The sequence below is a fragment of the Phyllostomus discolor genome, chromosome 10, assembly GCF_004126475.2.
Source record: "Phyllostomus discolor isolate MPI-MPIP mPhyDis1 chromosome 10, mPhyDis1.pri.v3, whole genome shotgun sequence".
Lineage (NCBI taxonomy): Eukaryota > Metazoa > Chordata > Mammalia > Chiroptera > Phyllostomidae > Phyllostomus > Phyllostomus discolor.
Window position 1 is genome coordinate 853864 of NC_040912.2, and position 17370 is coordinate 871233.

General features: G+C 60.5%; 1 protein-coding gene across 1 annotated transcript; it reads right to left on the reverse strand.

Moving 5' to 3' along the window:
• Nucleotides 1–1773: 1773 nt before the first annotated feature.
• On the reverse strand, nt 1774–16381 carry SUN3 (Sad1 and UNC84 domain containing 3). Its single transcript, XM_028517793.2, has 10 exons — nt 16260–16381; nt 14757–14815; nt 12500–12603; nt 11434–11474; nt 10308–10479; nt 9375–9459; nt 5747–5862; nt 4537–4704; nt 3163–3255; nt 1774–2041 (listed from the first exon to the last, which is right to left on the reverse strand). The coding sequence occupies exons 1-10, from the start codon at nt 16379–16381 to the stop codon at nt 1922–1924; spliced, it is 1080 nt and encodes a 359-aa protein (XP_028373594.1). The 3' UTR covers nt 1774–1921.
• Nucleotides 16382–17370: the final 989 nt, after the last annotated feature.

Sequence of the window (17370 nt, forward strand, 5' to 3'; positions counted from 1 at the left end):
CGCACGCGCACGCCGCCCCGCCGCAGGGCGGCTCAGGGGCCCCGCGCAGCGCGGCGGCGGCGCCCGGCCGCACCGTGGGCTCAACGTCGTGTCCAAGTTCGAGAGGCCGGGGAACGCTCCTGTTAGGTGACAACCTCGCAGTTTTGTCCCGTGACGAATTTCACCCGATCCTGTTAAAATTCTTACAGTGTAAATAATGGAAACTACGTAGACTTCAAAAAACAAAGCGAAAATAGGACAAAAGGGGTATCCGACTTGGTTTTTCAAAGACGAGATTATCCACGTCAACAGTGGGATTTTTAGCTGTGCTTTGCAATAGGAGCCTGCCATTTTGTTTCTAACTTGCTGTAGAATCTAGATATAAAAATAACTCGGATTAGTGTAAAAGTGCAAAATGTAAAACAAAGTTTTTCCTGTTGTAAGACTAGAACATGAAGCTGAATTCCATTCTGCGCTGTTACAGACAAGTGTTTGCCAAACCAAACATGATATGTCACAGTTAATTTTTTTGTTAACATGCTTCATTACTCTGTAAATTAATTGTAAAAGTGAGGTAAATGATTAAATGAGGTGGTTGCTACGGAGATCATAAATATGATTATAAAATGTAACAAGCTTTGTAAGCAGTATTTCTTAATAAACTGACCCTTACTTTAAATCATTTAATTTTATTCCATAAAAAATAAAACTGTATAAAATCCTCCTGAGACTTGTGTGATCATGCATTCCGTGCAGACAAAAGACCCAGATAATACAAGAAGTTTTGACCCAATTGATTAAAAAAATAAACTGTAATGGTCCTTTCTTGAAAGGCAAAAGGAATCTTATGCACTCTTTGCAGTTTTTAAATTTAAATTTTAAATTAAATTTAGCCAATTAATGATTCGCTATTTCAGAATTGCTAACATGTTGATACTACTCCTGCACATTTTTTCAAATGCCCCCGAGCCGAGGGCGGAGACCACCAGGGACGGGCGGGAGCCTGCTCACACGGCTTTGTGAGTAGCCAGTGAACCCCCTTCCGACTTAACACCGGCCAGGCCTCAGGGGTCAGCAGTCCAGCCCCAGGACGACCCGGGGAGCTGTGCCCATGCTCATTATAGTTTACCGTGCAGAAGTGCCCTCATCCTGTCCCCCAAAACGGTGGCCAGGATGTGGCGCTCGAAAGAAGGCCCCCCCCCCCCCCCGGGCCCGGCCCCGCAGCTGCAGAGGCCGGGAGCTGCCGAGGGAAGTGTCTCCGTTCCCCGAGGTCTTCTTCTAGGCGCGCACAGTGTGAGAGGGGCTTCACACGGGTGGTCGCAGTTCTTCTCTTACCTGGTTTTTAAACATCTCTGTGGTGACTTTTGTAAGTGAGATCCTCCAGTTGATGGTGGCATGCATTGGTGCTCGATATCGATTTATAAGCGATCACTTTGTAACCACAAACTCATTGTAGTTTTTTCCTCGTTTGTAATACATTTTTAAATCGACTTTATCGCATTCCAAGGAATTCTTCAAATCACCTGCAAGCACTCACGTCTCAGACTTCCTCACCCACGTTAACCTCCCATTGCTTTGGCTTCTCTAACTGCATCGCCTGGTGCCTCCTGGTCAGCGTTGGTCAGCGCTGGTCAGCAGTGGACACCCACACCCGGCATGGATGGGAACAGCTAACCGGTGCTGCCGTGAGAAAGACTGTGGAGTGACACATCTTGTACTGGACACAGGTTCGTGTCTCAATGCTCCTGCGACACGGGCCACCCTCAAAAGCTAACGTACCACAAGGAGACTGGAACCACACTCACAGTTTTTATTAGTAAAATCCATTCACTTTTTACCGGCACGTACGAACCTGGTATTCGGCTCCTACGAGAGCCGTGAGTCTAGGGATGAGAACATGAGCGTCCCGGACCCGAGGTCATGACCGCCGGCCCCAGGCCCTCTAGCTGGGGTCCCCCGGGCTGCCGTGGACCCGGAATCTGTATAAACACGTGTACTTCGGGTGTCCCCAGTTGCTGAGGATTTTAAGTTTCACACATAATAAGGGTTCAGAAACTTCGTGCTGGAAATAAAGAAAAGATGCCATGAGTGGCTTCTCGAGAAACCCACGCCAGAGAACCCTAAGGAGTGCTGACGTGTGGGGACTCTTCCCTGCCTTCAGAAGTGGGATCGGACCCGCTCTAATGGAGGAGAAGGGCGGCCCCAGAGGGAACGAGGTCCTCAGAGCACGAATGCAGGGTGAGGGAGATGACACGGTGGCCTGGGCCCCCACGTGCTCCACGGCCACCGTCACACGCCGCATGGCTGCCTGTTGGCCGCTGAGGGGTGGGAGGCAGAGACACGGGCAGTCAGTCAAACACGCGTGTCCACAGGCACACTCGTTTCTCCCCGTTGGCCAAGCCGAGTCCTGACCCCCCGCTTTCATGGGTGCGAGATGCCTTCTACCCCCCCCCCCCGTCACTTCCCGTGGCTGATGAGCAGCAATGACGATTCGTTTCACACGCCTCAGTGCCCCCCAGGAGGGTCACACGTGAGACCTGGCAATTCTCCCCAGTGCGTTAGGACGGGAAGTGTGCCTGTCTGATCTGGTGTTGAGTATTTATTCGCTCTGTCTCTGAGTTCCTCTGTGCCTCTGACCACGTCACACGCACCACCCCCCGCCCCCTTATGAGGAAGGTGAGACAGTGACTGTGGACCCTAACAGCAGCGAGGGAATCCCACAGGTAAGACGAGGACCGACCAAGAAGGTGGATGCACAGGGTCCGGCACCGACAACGCCCCTTCATTATGACAGAAGCACGAGCCTGTGATTCTGGAACGTAACAGTATCACACCCCAGCATACCTCGGGGCATTTTGGGTGAGGTGTTCAAGTGAAAACCATAAATTATTACACCCACACTACTACCCGACCGGCCGCACTCAGGCAGGCCTCACTTCTGCTGGATCCTGTATCTACACGTGTTTTAAAGTGAGAGCAAACGTGGAAGAATGAGGCTCAGAAACCGCTTTTGTATCGGCCTGGCTCTTGTCTTAGCACGCAGGCAGGTGCTCAGAGCGAAGAGCGGAGGCTCAGCTTGGCCTCGCCCCCCCTCCCCCACTTCCGTCACCACCGTGCGGCAGGCGGCCCCAGCCTGCCCTCCCAGGAGTGGAGGCCTGTCCGCCCTCGCCGGGCTGCCCTTACCTGGAGCGCAAATGTCTGCACGGTGGGCCTGGTCTTGTTGTACACGAACTGGCCCAGGAAGACCTCCTCCCCGTCACACTGCGCTGAGACGCCCTGCGGAGGACGCCGCGGGTGAGGGGTGGCTTCTGCAGGAGAGTACCTGGAGGCAGGTGTGTGTGCAGGTAGCAACAGTTCTCCAGGCGTCTTGGGGGCCCACCGGGGGCACAGTGCTGTGCTAGGTGCCAGCACCCCTCCACGCCCAGCGGTGTCACAGTTGGGACCCGCAGCCACGCCGGGAAATGGGCCGGCTGAGCTCCCACGGTCAGCGGTAACCGAAGCTGAGAGTGAGACTGGCCGTGTAGCCCTGCCCTCCCCGGGACGTGAGGCCCACGGGCCCAGCACTCCCCTCCCAGGGACGGTCCGAGGGCAGTGAGAGCCCCGTCCGCTCTGTGGCTCGTGTGGACGGGCGCGGCAGCTTGGCGCGTGTCGGCTGGAAACGCGGGAACGACTCCAGGTCCGTCCAGTGAACAGATGGATACAATGTGGCGTGTCACGCAGTGACGTATTGTCAGCAATTTAAAAAACAAAACAGTGACACGTATTATGTAACGTGGATGAACCTTGAGAACACGATGCCACGTTAAAGAAACTATCCACAAGAGACCACCGTGTGATTCCATTCGCAGGAAGCTTCCAGAAGGCCAGTCTACAGAGACTCAGCGTGTCGGCGGCTGCCTGGGGCTGGGGGACAGGCAGGGGGATGGGGGTGGCAGCTAGCAGGTGCAGGGTGTCTTCGAGGAGTGACAGAACGTGCTGAGACTGATTCAGCGCTGATGGACACGCAGCTCTGTGAGTGCACTAAGGGCCACGGAAGTGTTAAGTGGGCGGATTACGTCGTGGTGTGTGGATTACGTCTCAGTAATGAAGTCGGACCCAAATGTGTTGGAGGATGGGAAAACCAGGGAGGAGAGCTAGTCCCCATTTTTCTACCTGAGAACATCAGTGGATAGGAACCAAAACTGAAAAATTAAGAAATAATAAAAGTGATATGAAAGCAAGAACCCAAATGATTATTTTCAGCTAAACCTGTGGCAAGCGGAAGCTTCCGTAGAGTCAAAACCAGAGGCCAAAGAGGTGGACAGGCAAAAACCTGTGTTCCACCATCGAAAATGTGTGGAAATGTTTGATGTTTTCACGGTGTATGTATGATGCTGATTAAAGTAAAATTAAGCGGTGGGAATCCTCTGACCCAACCCTGTCACTTTGCAGATGACAAAACAGAGTCCTGGAAGTCAGTGACTCCTCACAGTGACACAGATGACGCCCCAGCTCCCAATTCTGGCCAACCACCTCCTCCCATAACACACTCGGACCAAGGATCAGACGGCTTCTTACGTGGACAGAAAACTCCCTGGGGGCGCTGGAGATGCTGCCCGAGGGGGACACCTTCTCGGAGATGTGCTCCATGGTGACAGCGGTCGGGATGATGTCCCCGGCCAGCTTGATCAGGACGTGGCCCTGGGAACCTGGGAAGGCCCAGCACTTTCCGGGGTGGACATCGGGCTGCAAGGACAACAGAGTTCACCTCTCGTCTGGCGGCACAAATCCGCCCCCACGACACGGCCGGCTGATCACCACTGACGACAGATCTCGCTTGTGCCCGTTATAGGAGCCCCGCCCGGGTGCGGACCAAACAGGGACCCTCAGGCACCCGCAGGGCGGCCGTGCTCCCAGCTCACGCCAATGCTGGCGTCTCTTAGAGCCTCTGTCACGTGAGGGTCTCGTCACCCGTCGTTCTCAGGGGCTCCCAGAAGGCAGTCAGCTGGTGTAAGTAGTGATGGGGTGCTGGTGACGGGGAGATACTGATGGTGCTGGTGGTGCTCACGGTGACGGTGACGGAGCTGGTGGTGGTGGTGGAGGTGATGGAGGTGATGGTGGTGGTGATGATGGAGGTGATGGTGATGGAGGCAATGGTGGTGCTGGTGCTGGTGCTGGTGTTAAGGGGGAACGTGGTGCACTATCTTCTGGATCTGGACTAGTCTCTGGGACAAAACGTGCGGGTTTCCCCGGGAGGTGTGGCTAAACTGGAAACCGACTCGGGTGTGCAGGGCTCCGGTCGGAGGAGCTCCACCGTCTGTGGGTGCCTGGTGCCCGCTGAGTGGGAGTGAGATGTTGGTGGAAACCTTGTTTGGAAAGGTCTCCTGTTACCGCTGACCTTCCAGGGACGTGCTGGCTGGGACGGCATGGAGCTCAGCATGCGCACTTGGGGCGCACGAACCTCCCACAGGTGAGTGTGGGGGGACTGCACTCTCAGGTGGAACGGAAGCCACAGAGCCCACTGGAAAGTGTGGGACTGTGTATGTCTTATCGGAGAGGTGAACACTCTAGTTTACTGACCTTAAAGCAATACATCAATGATGTCACAGTTTACCGGCCGGAGATTAAGAAATAACTGGTGTCGTTGGAGGGCTGAGTGTCCAAGGAGGGGGCACAGGCTCTGTGACAAGTTCGGAGTCGCCTCCTCGTTGGACGTCAGCAGGTTCGTGATGAAAAGCCACGAAGCAACACCCCGACGCAAAGCAGGCTGCCCCGCCCCGGCCCTCACCTGGAGGACGACGTCCGGGGGCATCTGGTAGTTGAGGAGCCCGACCCCATGCCAGGACAGCTTCGCCTTGTCGCTCGTGTAACTCTCCGAGGTCCCGGCTTCGACGATGGAGGCCCCTAAGAGGACGGACGTTTTCAGAGTGAAAAGTCCCAGAACTCGAGACACCTCGTTGGGACGTGAACGGTGTTGCTGGGAAACGACCGGGTGAACTGCAGATGAGGTGACATGCGAGCTCAGGAGTTGGCAGAAAGAGTGGGGCTCTCCGGCCCTTCGCCGTGAGACCTGCCCCTTCGGGAGGGCCGGGCGTCCTCTGGGCAGGGGGGCGGCCCCCCCGAAGCTGCTGTGACGGGCGGACCCTGCCTCCGGCAGCCCCGGCTCCGAGGTGGCAGCGTGACGTGGGCTGTGTTCGGTGCCCGGAGACCCATGTGACCCGCTCTCAGGACCGAGGGCACTTGGGGTCAGCCCGGCCCGGCTCACGCACAGACCACAGTATCCCAAAGGCACCGACAAGCCGTGTTGGTGAGAGCAGTTCTGCCGATTCTTGGGCCTTGAGTGTCATCAGAGACACAGAAAACACGCCCATCCGAGGTCACCCTCTCCGGCCGCCTCGCTGTAGAAGCAGAACGTGTTTGTGCGTGAGAAGCACAGCAAACGCACGCCGTGTCCTCCAATCCCGTCTGCACGCCGCGGCTCAACGTGAGCGATGCGTGTGCGGCGCTCCGACGGCCTGTCCTGAGACGGCACAGCGCACGGGTGACCGCGCCTGGGCTGCCAGCCGAGCCGGCGAGGATCCCAGACGGTCCGTGGAATTGAAACTTCAGACACACAGTGATCCTCCAGTACTAGCGTGCCTCACACAACGTCTGGGATATATCTATACTAAAGATATTGCATGCGTTTGCCTGAAACTCAAGGACTCGACTGGGGTCCTCTACCCCCTCTGGCCACTGCACGTGCCTTGTTGTTTTGGGGGGGGGGCACACTGTCTTCTGCTCGGCCCGTCACCGGGGGCTGGACGGGCTGGAAGCTTCTCCCTTAGGTCTCTGGCCCGTTCTGAGCTCGTCCCTGCGCGGTGCGGTCACGAGTCAGGGTGTGCTTTCACCCCTGGAGGTCCGACTGCTCCGCCCCATCGACCAGGCGCCCCTGCATGGTCCAAGGGCCCCTCCCTCCTGGGCAGGGGCCGCCCCCTCTCTGGGACGTTGGCTCCGTTCCTGTGGCCTCACCGGCACCCGCTGCCTGTGTCCCTCTGCCGAGTCACAGGAAGCCTGGACGTCGGCCGTGCGGCTCCAACTCCACCCTTTCTGTGCTAGCCGTCCGGCTGCCCTAACCCTCTGCCGCCCCACGTAACGTGCACTTCAGACACGGGGGTGGGCAGCCTTTCGGTGTCCCGGGCTGCGCCGGAAGGAGACGGGTTGTCTCCGGCCCCACGTTAAATGCACCGCGACACGTCATCACACACACACAGATCACAGGATGTTTTAAGTACACGCACGGTTTGGTGTTGGGCCACACTCACAGCCACCCTGAGCCCCGTGGGGGCCCTGGGCCGCAGGTCAGACGTCCCCGCGGCAGCCTGGAGCCCCCCGCAGCTGCTGGGGCCCAGTGTGGCCTGCGAGGGACCACCGGACAGCGGGGGAGTCCCAGACCCTGCGCTGCCCGAGCGTGCTGTGCCTGTGCTCTCGCCGCCGTCTTCCTTCCTGCATGCCGTTGCCGTGTTCCCGTCTGTCTGTCCCGGGCACGCAGGCCCGACTCGTGTGTCTCCCTGGGTTTGTGCCTGAGCCTCCGGTGTGCTCCCGCCGCTGTTGTGAGCAGTGCGGGCTCTAAATTCTCTTTCTCCAAGTTTTTATCACTAGTATGTGAAAATCATGTATTTAACTTATAAACCTCACCGATTATTTCTAGTGGATTTTGGGGCGACTTTCTAGGTAAATCCCCGTGTTGTCTATGCACACAGAGGGTCTTGTTTCTCCCTTTCCAACGTGCTGCCTGCTTCTTTCCTCTCCCCCCTCTCTCCTCGCCCCGGCCTCAGGGTGGCAGCAGAGGTCTCGGGGTGAGACCCCTCTTCCCGTCTGGCGTTTGCACCTACACACTCCACTGTAAGAGCAGCTCTGGCTGCTCACCACAAATCTTTCTCGCCTCGGTTTTGACTTCTTCTTAGACCCACGGGTACTCTAGAAATGTATCGCTCCGTTTCCAACGACCTGGGGACTTCCCAGATATGTTTGTTGTTGATTTCCAGTCCGTATTTCACTCCACTCAGAGGCGGCTCCGGCGCGACTGCAGTGGTCTTAGAGCTGTTGGTGCTCTGTGGCCTGGATCGTGACTTGTCCTCCTCACGGAGGCTTCCGTGGGCACGTACCGAAGGGCGTCTCCCGATGCTGCGGGTGCTCCGTTCTGTAAAGGTCCACTATCCCGAACCCCTGGTAGTGTCGTTTAGATCCTCCGTATGCTGCCCGATTTTCTGTCGCTTTTGTTAGTCATCGCCAGTCACGTTGGCATATAAAATATACAGGATTATGACGGCCGTGATGTTGAGCTAATTGGGGTCTCCTGACGTCGCTGGGCCGGGGGTCCCAGCTTTCTCTGCAGCCCCCTCTCAAGCATCCGTGAAGTGGCCCCCTCTCAAGCATACCAACCCATGTTGGGAACCGCCCTGCCTGGTATCAGAAGCTGTAACCCCCGCCAAGGCTAAGGCTGAGGGAGCGACCTTGGACCATAAGCCCTAAGGAGACAAAAGTTTATCTCCCTGGCTTAGGAGTGCCACCTCTGCTCCTTTTACTTCACCCTGACTGGCCCCCAGCGCTTGGATGGTTAGCCAATAACAGGTAAGATTCCTCAAGGGGGGAACGACCTAAGACAGGCACGGTCACGTGGGAGGCCCCCAAGGATGGACTTTGGGGGCTACAGCAAAAGGGGGTGATGGACCCTTGCCCCTCAGCTTTGACAAAACCTGAGTCCTCTGTTGTCTGCAAGAAAATCTCCTAATCTCTTGGCTGCCTTACTTCCCTTGCACCACCTAAGCATGAAACAATGACAGAGGGTGGTGCAGCCCTGTGCTGGAAAGGGCGGGTTCCCCAGGTGATCAGGACTGAGAAAGAATATGTAAAATCCTGTGAAACCTGCTTTGTTTAGAATGCTCTCAATTAAATGATAAGGGTCCAAACAAGAAGTAAGTTTGTTCCTTAAAGTTTTTTACAGCTCTTTAGCTATCTGACCCTGACTCAAAATAGGCCCTCAGAGTTCTTGTTATCTATTATTTGATCCTTACTTCCCGGCAATGAGTAATGAGCTTTACCTGAATTCCTGTGTAAACGAACCCAATGAAAGCCCACTGAGGAAAAGGCTCCTGGTCCTTCTCCTTCGAGAGATCGGCCACCTTCCTCCCCAAGCAGGTCATGTCTTGGTGAGACTTATTCTCATCTGTGGCAGATGGGGGGCTCTGCAGGACAAAGCTCCCCCACAAACCCGGACAAGCGACTCCAACCATTTCTACTCTCCTTCGCTGCCCAGAAAAGTCCACCTGCCTCCATCTTGAACGGCCGGACAGAGAAATGGGCTTCCTTGACAGAGGGACCGAGGGACACACAGGACGGAGACCCCACGGAGGCTCTGTCCACCTCTCGCTCACCTGCCGACTTCAGCGCGTAGTCAGCCATCTGCACTTGGTCTTCTCTCAGCTTCTTCAGCACGTAATTTACCAAGTTGGACATTTCCTGTGCAGATTTGAAGAGAGCTTTCTGTTGGCAGCCCCGCCCACCGCTGTGGCTCTGACCATTCACACCGTGGGTCGGGGCCTCCAGCTCCCCGGCCAGCAGACCCGGAGGAAGGAGCTTTACTGGGACCACTCGGAGTGCAGGCCAGCACTGTCCGGGCAGCTGGGCGGGGTCCCCTCGCTATGCCAAGGCCCGACCGACCTCAGGCCCTGGCCGAAGCCCTAGTGACCAGCCGCTGTGGTCAGGGGTCAGGGAGATGGTCAAATGACTCTGTTGGTGTGCCCTGCTGGGTCCCCCCTTCCCGGGCGTGTCTGCCTGCTAACGAAGACTGGGCTGGCCAATGGCCGCATGGGAATTGGGGCCGCTCACGTGCAGTGCATGACTGCTAGCGTTGGGCAGCGTTCCTCTGAGTTAACACTGGCTTGTGACGGATGCTCTGATGTGACAGAAGCAGGTGTCCCGGCAGGGCACCCCAGGGACACCTCCCGGTGGGGCCCGAGGGTGGGAGGGGGCCGGGCTCAGAGCCCTGTGCCTTCTGACTCCTCGTGTGCAGCCCCTCAGAGAGCGCCCCTCCCGAGTGCTCTGTGGCCGGTTGTTTGCCGGAGAAGGAACCAGAGTCAGTGGTTTATTTTATGGGTGGGAGTCGGTCACACTGCCCCACGGCCTTCTCGGGACTGAGCCACCATGGCAGCGAGGGCCCGGGGACAAGCTTGAGGGAGGGAAGGCCCGTGGCATCTGACATGTAGAGGCGGGGGGGGGCGGGCAGCCAGCCCTCAACTCCTCCGCTCAGGGATGAGGTGGGACCTGTCACAGAGGGGAACGCAGGACCAGTCCCGGCCCCCTGTTACCTTGTCCAGGTCCTCGGCGTGGCCCTGGGCCCCGGGGGCCTCCCCCTCGGCCACCCAGCTGTAATTGTGCAGACCGGCCCGCGTGTCTCTAAGCAACACAGTCAGCACATCGATTTTTTCCGTTAAGAGGAGAATTTCACGGAGGTTGTTTTCCAAAGTCTGGCTTTCCTTCCTGCGAGCGGAGAGAGCCCAAGTGTGAAGGGAGGAGGAGTCGGGCTTCTGGCATCGGCCCGTGCGGGGCTCGGGCAGCCACGAGGAGGAGAGGAAGCCTGAGTGTGTGGGGAGTCCAGGGCAGGCCCGTCGGTCGGGGCCTGGGGTTTCAGCCCAGGTGCAAAGCCGGGACGTCCCGGGGCTGCTGTCCCAAGGGGTCTGGGGGCTCGGGTGGGGTGCACCCCCAGCAGGCACGTGGGGCTCAACCAGGGCCCCCCCCAGGAGCTCTGCCACCCTGAGCAGGGAGGCTGGGTGATGACCCACTCTCGCCCCTTCCGGCTGGAGCACCTCGTGCTGAGTGTGGGAGAAGCCGGTTTCCAGTCGGAGCCTCGAGGGCCTGTGGACCAGCCTCGGGAGGGGCGGGGGGGGCGTGTTCCCGGGGAGACCTGACTGCAGGGGAAGGGGCTCCGAAGCCCCGGCAGTCTGAAAACGGCCGGGGTGGCGAACCCACGGGTGCTTCTACACGTGGGGAAAGGGGGAGACCCCAGTCCGTAAAAGAACACGTTCCCAGTGTGGGAAGGACGGGAACTTGGAAGAAATGAACGCACTTGGGCGTGTGTCTGACCGCTAGTGTTCTATGCGAACACAGTGACGACACAGGGACCGTGTGTGCGACTGTGTCCCCTGCACGGCCCGACTGCGCTGAGCACTTCTCGGGAAGGTGCCAACGCTGCACCCTCCCTCCTCCGGGGCAGGGACGGCTCGAGTCCCCGCCCGCCGGCCCGTCTTCCTGGTCTAGGGCGTTTCCGTTGTTTGAATCATGAGAAATCACACTGAAAGCACCTCCCATTGCATATTTTGTTCGACGGCTGTCTGCAGAGGCAGAAAGGACTCCGGTGTTAACAGTCTTGCACAAACCTTTCAGGGCTTGGAACAGCGGCCGAAGGGCCCTGGGTCAGAGACCCCGCTCGCTCACCTGAGGAGTTCCAGGTGCTCCTTTGGCATCCGGAGCCGGGCCTGGAAGAAAGGGCCGCCGTGAACCTGCTTGTCCCGGGAGACGATGTTTCTCTCAGACATTCCGGTTCCCCCCCCGGCCAGGCCTGACTGGGGGGACGCACGGGGTCCCCGGAGACACCTGCCTCGGTGGTCACACGGCTGCCGAGGCGGGGCATTGGGTGACGGTACACCTGGGCGCTGGGCAACGGGCAGCCAGCAGCTGGGGCTGGCGGGCCACGCTCCAAGAAGCCTGGGTGTGCGTTCCAGGCCACACGTCAGCCCCTGAAGGGCGCCAGTCCAGCCCCCTCACCTACAAAGGCATTCAGGGGTGCCCTCGTTAAAGGCGCCTCCGAGGGCGAGGGGAGAGGCATGTCTGACGCGCTCACAGTCCCCTCCGGTGCGCAGGCCGGCACACCCCGGGGTCTGGGGCAGACGTAAGCAGTTCTACGTCACCAAGGGCCCCGTAAAAGGACCACCTGAAACCGACTCTTCTCTCTCTATCCTCTTTGGAGTTTGTCCTAAGTGGAAAGTCAAGGATGGGTAAAAAGGCTTAGCAACAAGGATGCTCACGTTCACAGTACTGACAAACTGCACACAAGCCAGCGCTGTGGAAGTATTCCTTGAATACACTATTGATCGCATTGTCAGTCAGCCATGGGACGCTGTCATAAGATTATATGTAATGACAAGGGAACGTGTTCAAAACCCCCGTTAGCGGACTGGGAACCAGCCCTAAGCAGCTCGCTGCCCGGAGTTTGGCACCGTAAGAGTCACGTTGAGGGCGTGTCCGGGGCGGGGGGGGGGCGGCTGCTGATGGGGCTCCTCTGGGTGTCACAATCGGTAGGGCTGTTGGGCAGTGGGCGGCCGGAGCGGCACCTGGTGCTCACGGAGAGGCCTGGCCTGGCCTCGGACTCTGGCCCCTGCGTCATCCGCCTCGGATCTCCGTGTGTGCCACAAACAGGACGTCCCCGGCGGGCGGGCAGACGCGCCCGGTCGCAGGTGAGGTTTGGAATGAGTGATGCACACGACGACGGAACGGGCGTCACCTGGTAGTCGTGGAGCCTGGAGACGCGCTCTGCGATCCCCGCGAAAAACCCTCGGGGCCTCCGGCGCAGTTCTCTGTCTTTGAGCCACGTGCGGTGTGCGAATCCTGCCACGGAGGGAAGGTCGCCTCTGGTTAGCGAGAGGGCGGGCGTTACAACAGGCAGTCATGTGTAGTACCAGGGATGCCCCCAAGCACAGAGGACGTGGGGACCCCTGGGCAGGTGCCAGACCCTCGGGTGGCCGGGTAAGGGGCTCGGACACTGAGTCCTCCCCCGAAACACCCATGAGCTGCCAAGGGAACAGGGTCCGCCTCTCGGGGACTCTGAGATCTAACCCACACTTTCCAGCACTCAGAGGACCCACAGAAAGGGCAGAGTCTGTCTGGTGAGAGCGCAGTGCGCCCGCCTGGCCCCGGCCGACCCCCAGCGAGACGGCGGTGGCTGTGGGGCTGTGGGACGGTGGTCCGAGCCCCCGGGGCGCTTGCCGGTGCCGGCGGACCCCAGAGCTTGTCCTCAGACTGCTGCGTCTGGGAGTCAGAGACCCTGCTTTCTCCCACCCCACAGCCTGGAAGGGCTTTTTGGGAGGCTGTGGTGTCTGTCGAAGGGTTTGTCATAAACCAGCTATGCCCCCTGGGCGAGGGACAGTGACTGGGGCACGGGGCGGACGGACACAGAAGTGTGCGGGGGGAAGGTGGAGCAGAGGGGCCCCCGTGGGAGCGAGGGTGGGAAAGATCCGGGAGAGTGAACTCGGGGGGCGGAGCCGGAACCCCGTGCCCCCGGGTGCAGGGTCAGGCCGGGTGGTGCCCAGCAGCCCAGACTGGGAGAGTGGTTTGTCTCTCCCTCTCCCCCGCCTCACGCCCCCATCATTGGTTGAAAAGACTATCCCCCCCAACCCCCACTGAATGGTCTTGGCCCCTGGGCCCCAAACCCCGTCCTCCAGAGGCACAGAGCAGATGGGTGGCTGTGGGGCCGAGGACAGGGGAGCTGGGGGCACGGGCAGGGGGCAAAACGGCTTCCGGTTGGAGGTGCCGGCTGCACCGTGCTGCGGATGCTCTAAATGCCGCCGGGTGCTCGGTTGTTCCGTCCCCGCGGTCGGTTTCAGATCACGCAGGTTTCGCCTCAGTAAAGAGGAAGGGTCGGGAGTGTCGGGTGTTCCCCCCGAAACCGTCTCCCCGCCGGATGTCTCACAGGGACCCAGCGCACTCGTGGGCCTGGAGGCAAGCTCCCAGCGGGGACGGTCTGCCTGCACTCAGGAGACGTCTGAGGGGTGCGGGACGGGAGGCCCAGAGGGGGTCCTGGGCCCAGGCGGGTGGTCTCCTCACCCCTGTGCGGAGGGGGGTGGGACCGGGCGGAGAGGGCTGGGACCACGTCCTCGGTCCAGGAAACCCCGAGGGACACCTGTCCCAGAGCAGTCCTGAGATGGGGGCAGGGCAGCAAAGTGGGGCGGCCAGCGGAGGACAACAGTCAACAGAAGTGGGGACCAGACGCAGGAAGCAGCACAGCCACGTGACAAAGTGTGCAGCTGTCACCAGAAACCGGCAGGAAGGCGGAGCCCAGCAGGTGCGGCCCAGGGCCCAGGTGAGGTCCAGGGTCCAGGTGCAGCCCAGGGCCCAGGTGAGGTCCAGCGTCCAGGTGAGGTCCAGCGTCCAGGTGAGGTCCAGGGTCCAGGCGTTCAGGGGCAGTCACAGGAAGCAGCACCCAGGGCTCCTCCAACTGCCAAGTGGCGTTTCCTGGCAGCGCCGGGTTGAAACCTAGATTTCCGGGCAGTCTCTCCAGACGCTGTCCGTGTATCACAGAGCGGTTTTCCGAGTCAGGGGTGGGGGACGGGGGTGGGGGGACGAGTGTTACAAGCGCACAGCAGGGTCGCGGCCACTCTGTCCAGAACACCCTGATGAGAGCGAGTCCTGGGTTGTCAAGCCCCCAGTCCAGTCACCCAGACTCGGAAGAGGCCAGCCCTCCGTGTTTGCAATACGACTGTCTTCGCTGCAGAGCGACTTCCGTGGCTTTAGACCGTGACTCTGAGAGGGAAGAACGCGCTCGCCGCGTTCGCAGCGCAGAGGCTCGCGTTACCGTGACAACCAGAATAAAAGAGGGAACAGGAGCTGCAGGAACGTGCAGCCCGCTCCAGCGGTTTGCATGCCGATGTGCAAACGTGACGTCCTGGCGCGTGCTGGCGCGTCCTTGCGCCCGGGACCCTATGCTCACCGCGGCGACGGCGGGCAGGGGCTGTCGGGGGCCTGCCTGAGGACCACCTACCTACCTGTCAGCAGAACCGACAGCGCGAACACAGCGAGGACGACCCTCCAGGACGGCGCCGCCCTGCGGGGAGGAGAGACACCGGAGGAATTCAGCGTCACGTGAACCTGCCCTGGGAACCGCCCCAAGCAAGTCAGCGCGGGCGCCAACTCCGGGCTGGCTCTGGGGACTCGCTCAGCTCCTCCCCCGCCACCTTCCACCTGCGACCTGCGGAGGGGAGGGTGTTCAGGACGGCGCCCCAAGACCCTGGCAGCCCCCGAGCCGCGCGCCTGGAGGGCCCAGTGAGAAAGCCCTCCCATTGGGCTGTGCTCTGCAAAGCCCCGCCCACCCCGGCCCGCCCCTGGGGTTCCGTCTCCTGGGGACCTGCTTCGCTGCCCTGGGTGGTGACTTGCCCCCGTCTGCTACCGTGGGGGACGCCCTCCTCGGACCGCGGCTTTGCAGGCGCCCCTTCTATTCTCCGGGCAGCTCCTGGCAGGCGTGCCCCTGCTCCCGGTGGGACGGTTACTGTGTCTTTGCTTCTCAGCAGGCAGCATGGGGGTGGGGGGCAGGGGCAGGGGCTGCAGTGTTGGGGGCGGTCCTCAGGCCACCCAGTGCACAGGGCTTCCTGCTGCCTCCTCCCAGGTGATGTCACACCTGTGCTGCTGAGGACGAGCCACAGCTGGTGGCTCCAGCCGTGTCCCCTCTCAGGCCTGTGCGGTCAAGTCCCAGCCAGGGACGTGGGAAAGGCCAGCCTGCACCCGGAGCCCTGTGCGGGCCCCTCCCATCCTGTGCACTGCAGGCCCACAGAGCCGCGCAGGTGGTGGGAAGGGGGCGCCTGCGAGCTGCGGGTCCCCGCAGTCCCCTCCCAGCCGCCGAGGGTCAGGCTTTTGTTCTTAAACTTCGTTTTCAATCACGGTTGACATTCCGTGTTTTTCTGTATCAGTTTCGGATGTAGAGCAAAGCGCTTAGGAGACCACGCTCTTCACGGCTCAGCCCCTCCCCCACTGCTCCACGCACCCACCGGGCCCCGCGCCGGTCACCGCCCGTTGGGCACCGTGCCTCCTGTGCACTGTGCCCCACGTCTCCGTGGCTGTTCTGTGGCCACCCTTTGTCCTGCTTAACCGCATCACCATCTCCACCAGCCCTGCCCCCTTCCCCGTGGACAGCCGTCAGCCCGAGTCTGTGTCTGTTTCTGTGCTGTCTCCTTATCCCGGTCATGGGGTCCCACGTGGAGGTGGAGCCGTGGCGTTTGTCTTGGTGGTGCGCTCAGTGGAAGGACCAGAGGTCAGAGAAAGACCAGAGGTCATTTGTTCAAACAGCGGCCTCTCCTCCCAGCCCCTGTCCCCAGCCCCTGTGGTGAACTCGGGCCACTCTGCCCTGGAAAGACGGTGGCCGTGGAGTCCTGTGACGAAGGGAAGGCCCCGAGCAAATGCCCGGAAACGGTCTCTGAGGAGGAGAGGCGCTCTGGCCGGGCTGCCCCGCCAGGTGAGACCAGGCCGGGCGGGGCCCCTGCTGCAGAGCCACGCACCTGCTGGCGGCCGGGGCCTCGCGCCCGGGGAGCGGGACGGGGACACTGGAGCTCCTGCCGGGCTCTCCCGTCGGGCCCCCGGCACTCGGGGCGCCCTGCTGCGGCTCCGGCCTTCCACTCATGCCCCGGCGACAGACGGTGACGGTGGCCGGTGCGGGGGGTGGGGGGGGGGCAGTCCTGCTTGTCCTCTGCCTTCACCTCATGGGGCCAGCACACGGCAGTGTAGGGGGCTGGGCTGGCTCTCTGCCTTCTTGCCTCTGGGTGCCTCTCCTTCCAGGGGGGGCGGGGAGTCAGCCGGCCCCCAGGTGCGTGGGCTCCTCTGTGGCATCACCCTCCTGTGACACGTCACCCCTCTGTGACGCGTCGCAGTGGCCGTGTCAGGGGTGCGCGGCCACCTCTGCACCCGGGGTTCTCGTCCGGGCCACGTCGCTGGTGGTGTCAGCTCAGTGCCTCCCAGACACCCCCGAGAGTGGGGGGCCCCAGGACCCACCCCTCTGCATAGGAAGCAGTCCCTGTGGGGGTCTTTTTAAAAACGGAACGTCACACACACAACAGGAGGCCCATAAAGAGCAGTCCCCAAGCCCAGTCCCTTGTAGGTTCTTTCCCACCCCCAGCTACAACCCGAAAACCGTCATCGCCGTTTATTTTTGACATTTCATCACGTGATCCGTGTCCGTGAGTGAGGCCACACGGGTTTGTGCTTTTTTCCGCCTTGTCTGTCTGGGGACGTGTGGACGCCAGCCCGTTCGCTCGGCCTGTGTGTGGTGTCTCGTGGCCCAGACGTGACCGTCACCTCCCGTCCACGTGCAGGTGGCACCAGGTGGGCCTGGGTCCCCTGCAGCACCGGTGGGGCAGCACCTGTCCCCACGCACGTCCGGCACACACCGGGCACGAGGCGTGGACGGACCTCGAGCACACTCACTTTGGGGGTCGGTGCCTGGGGGACCGTCACTTCTCTCGCCACCTCTGGAGATACCGCCCCGAGGACTGTGGACCTAACTGCGGTGGGCAACCGTTCTGCCTGACCTCTCCTCTTCACCCCCCTCCTTTTTGGGGGCAATTTGGCCTTTTTTCCCTCCCGCAGTGTTCAGGGCTTTTCGGCTGTCTCGTG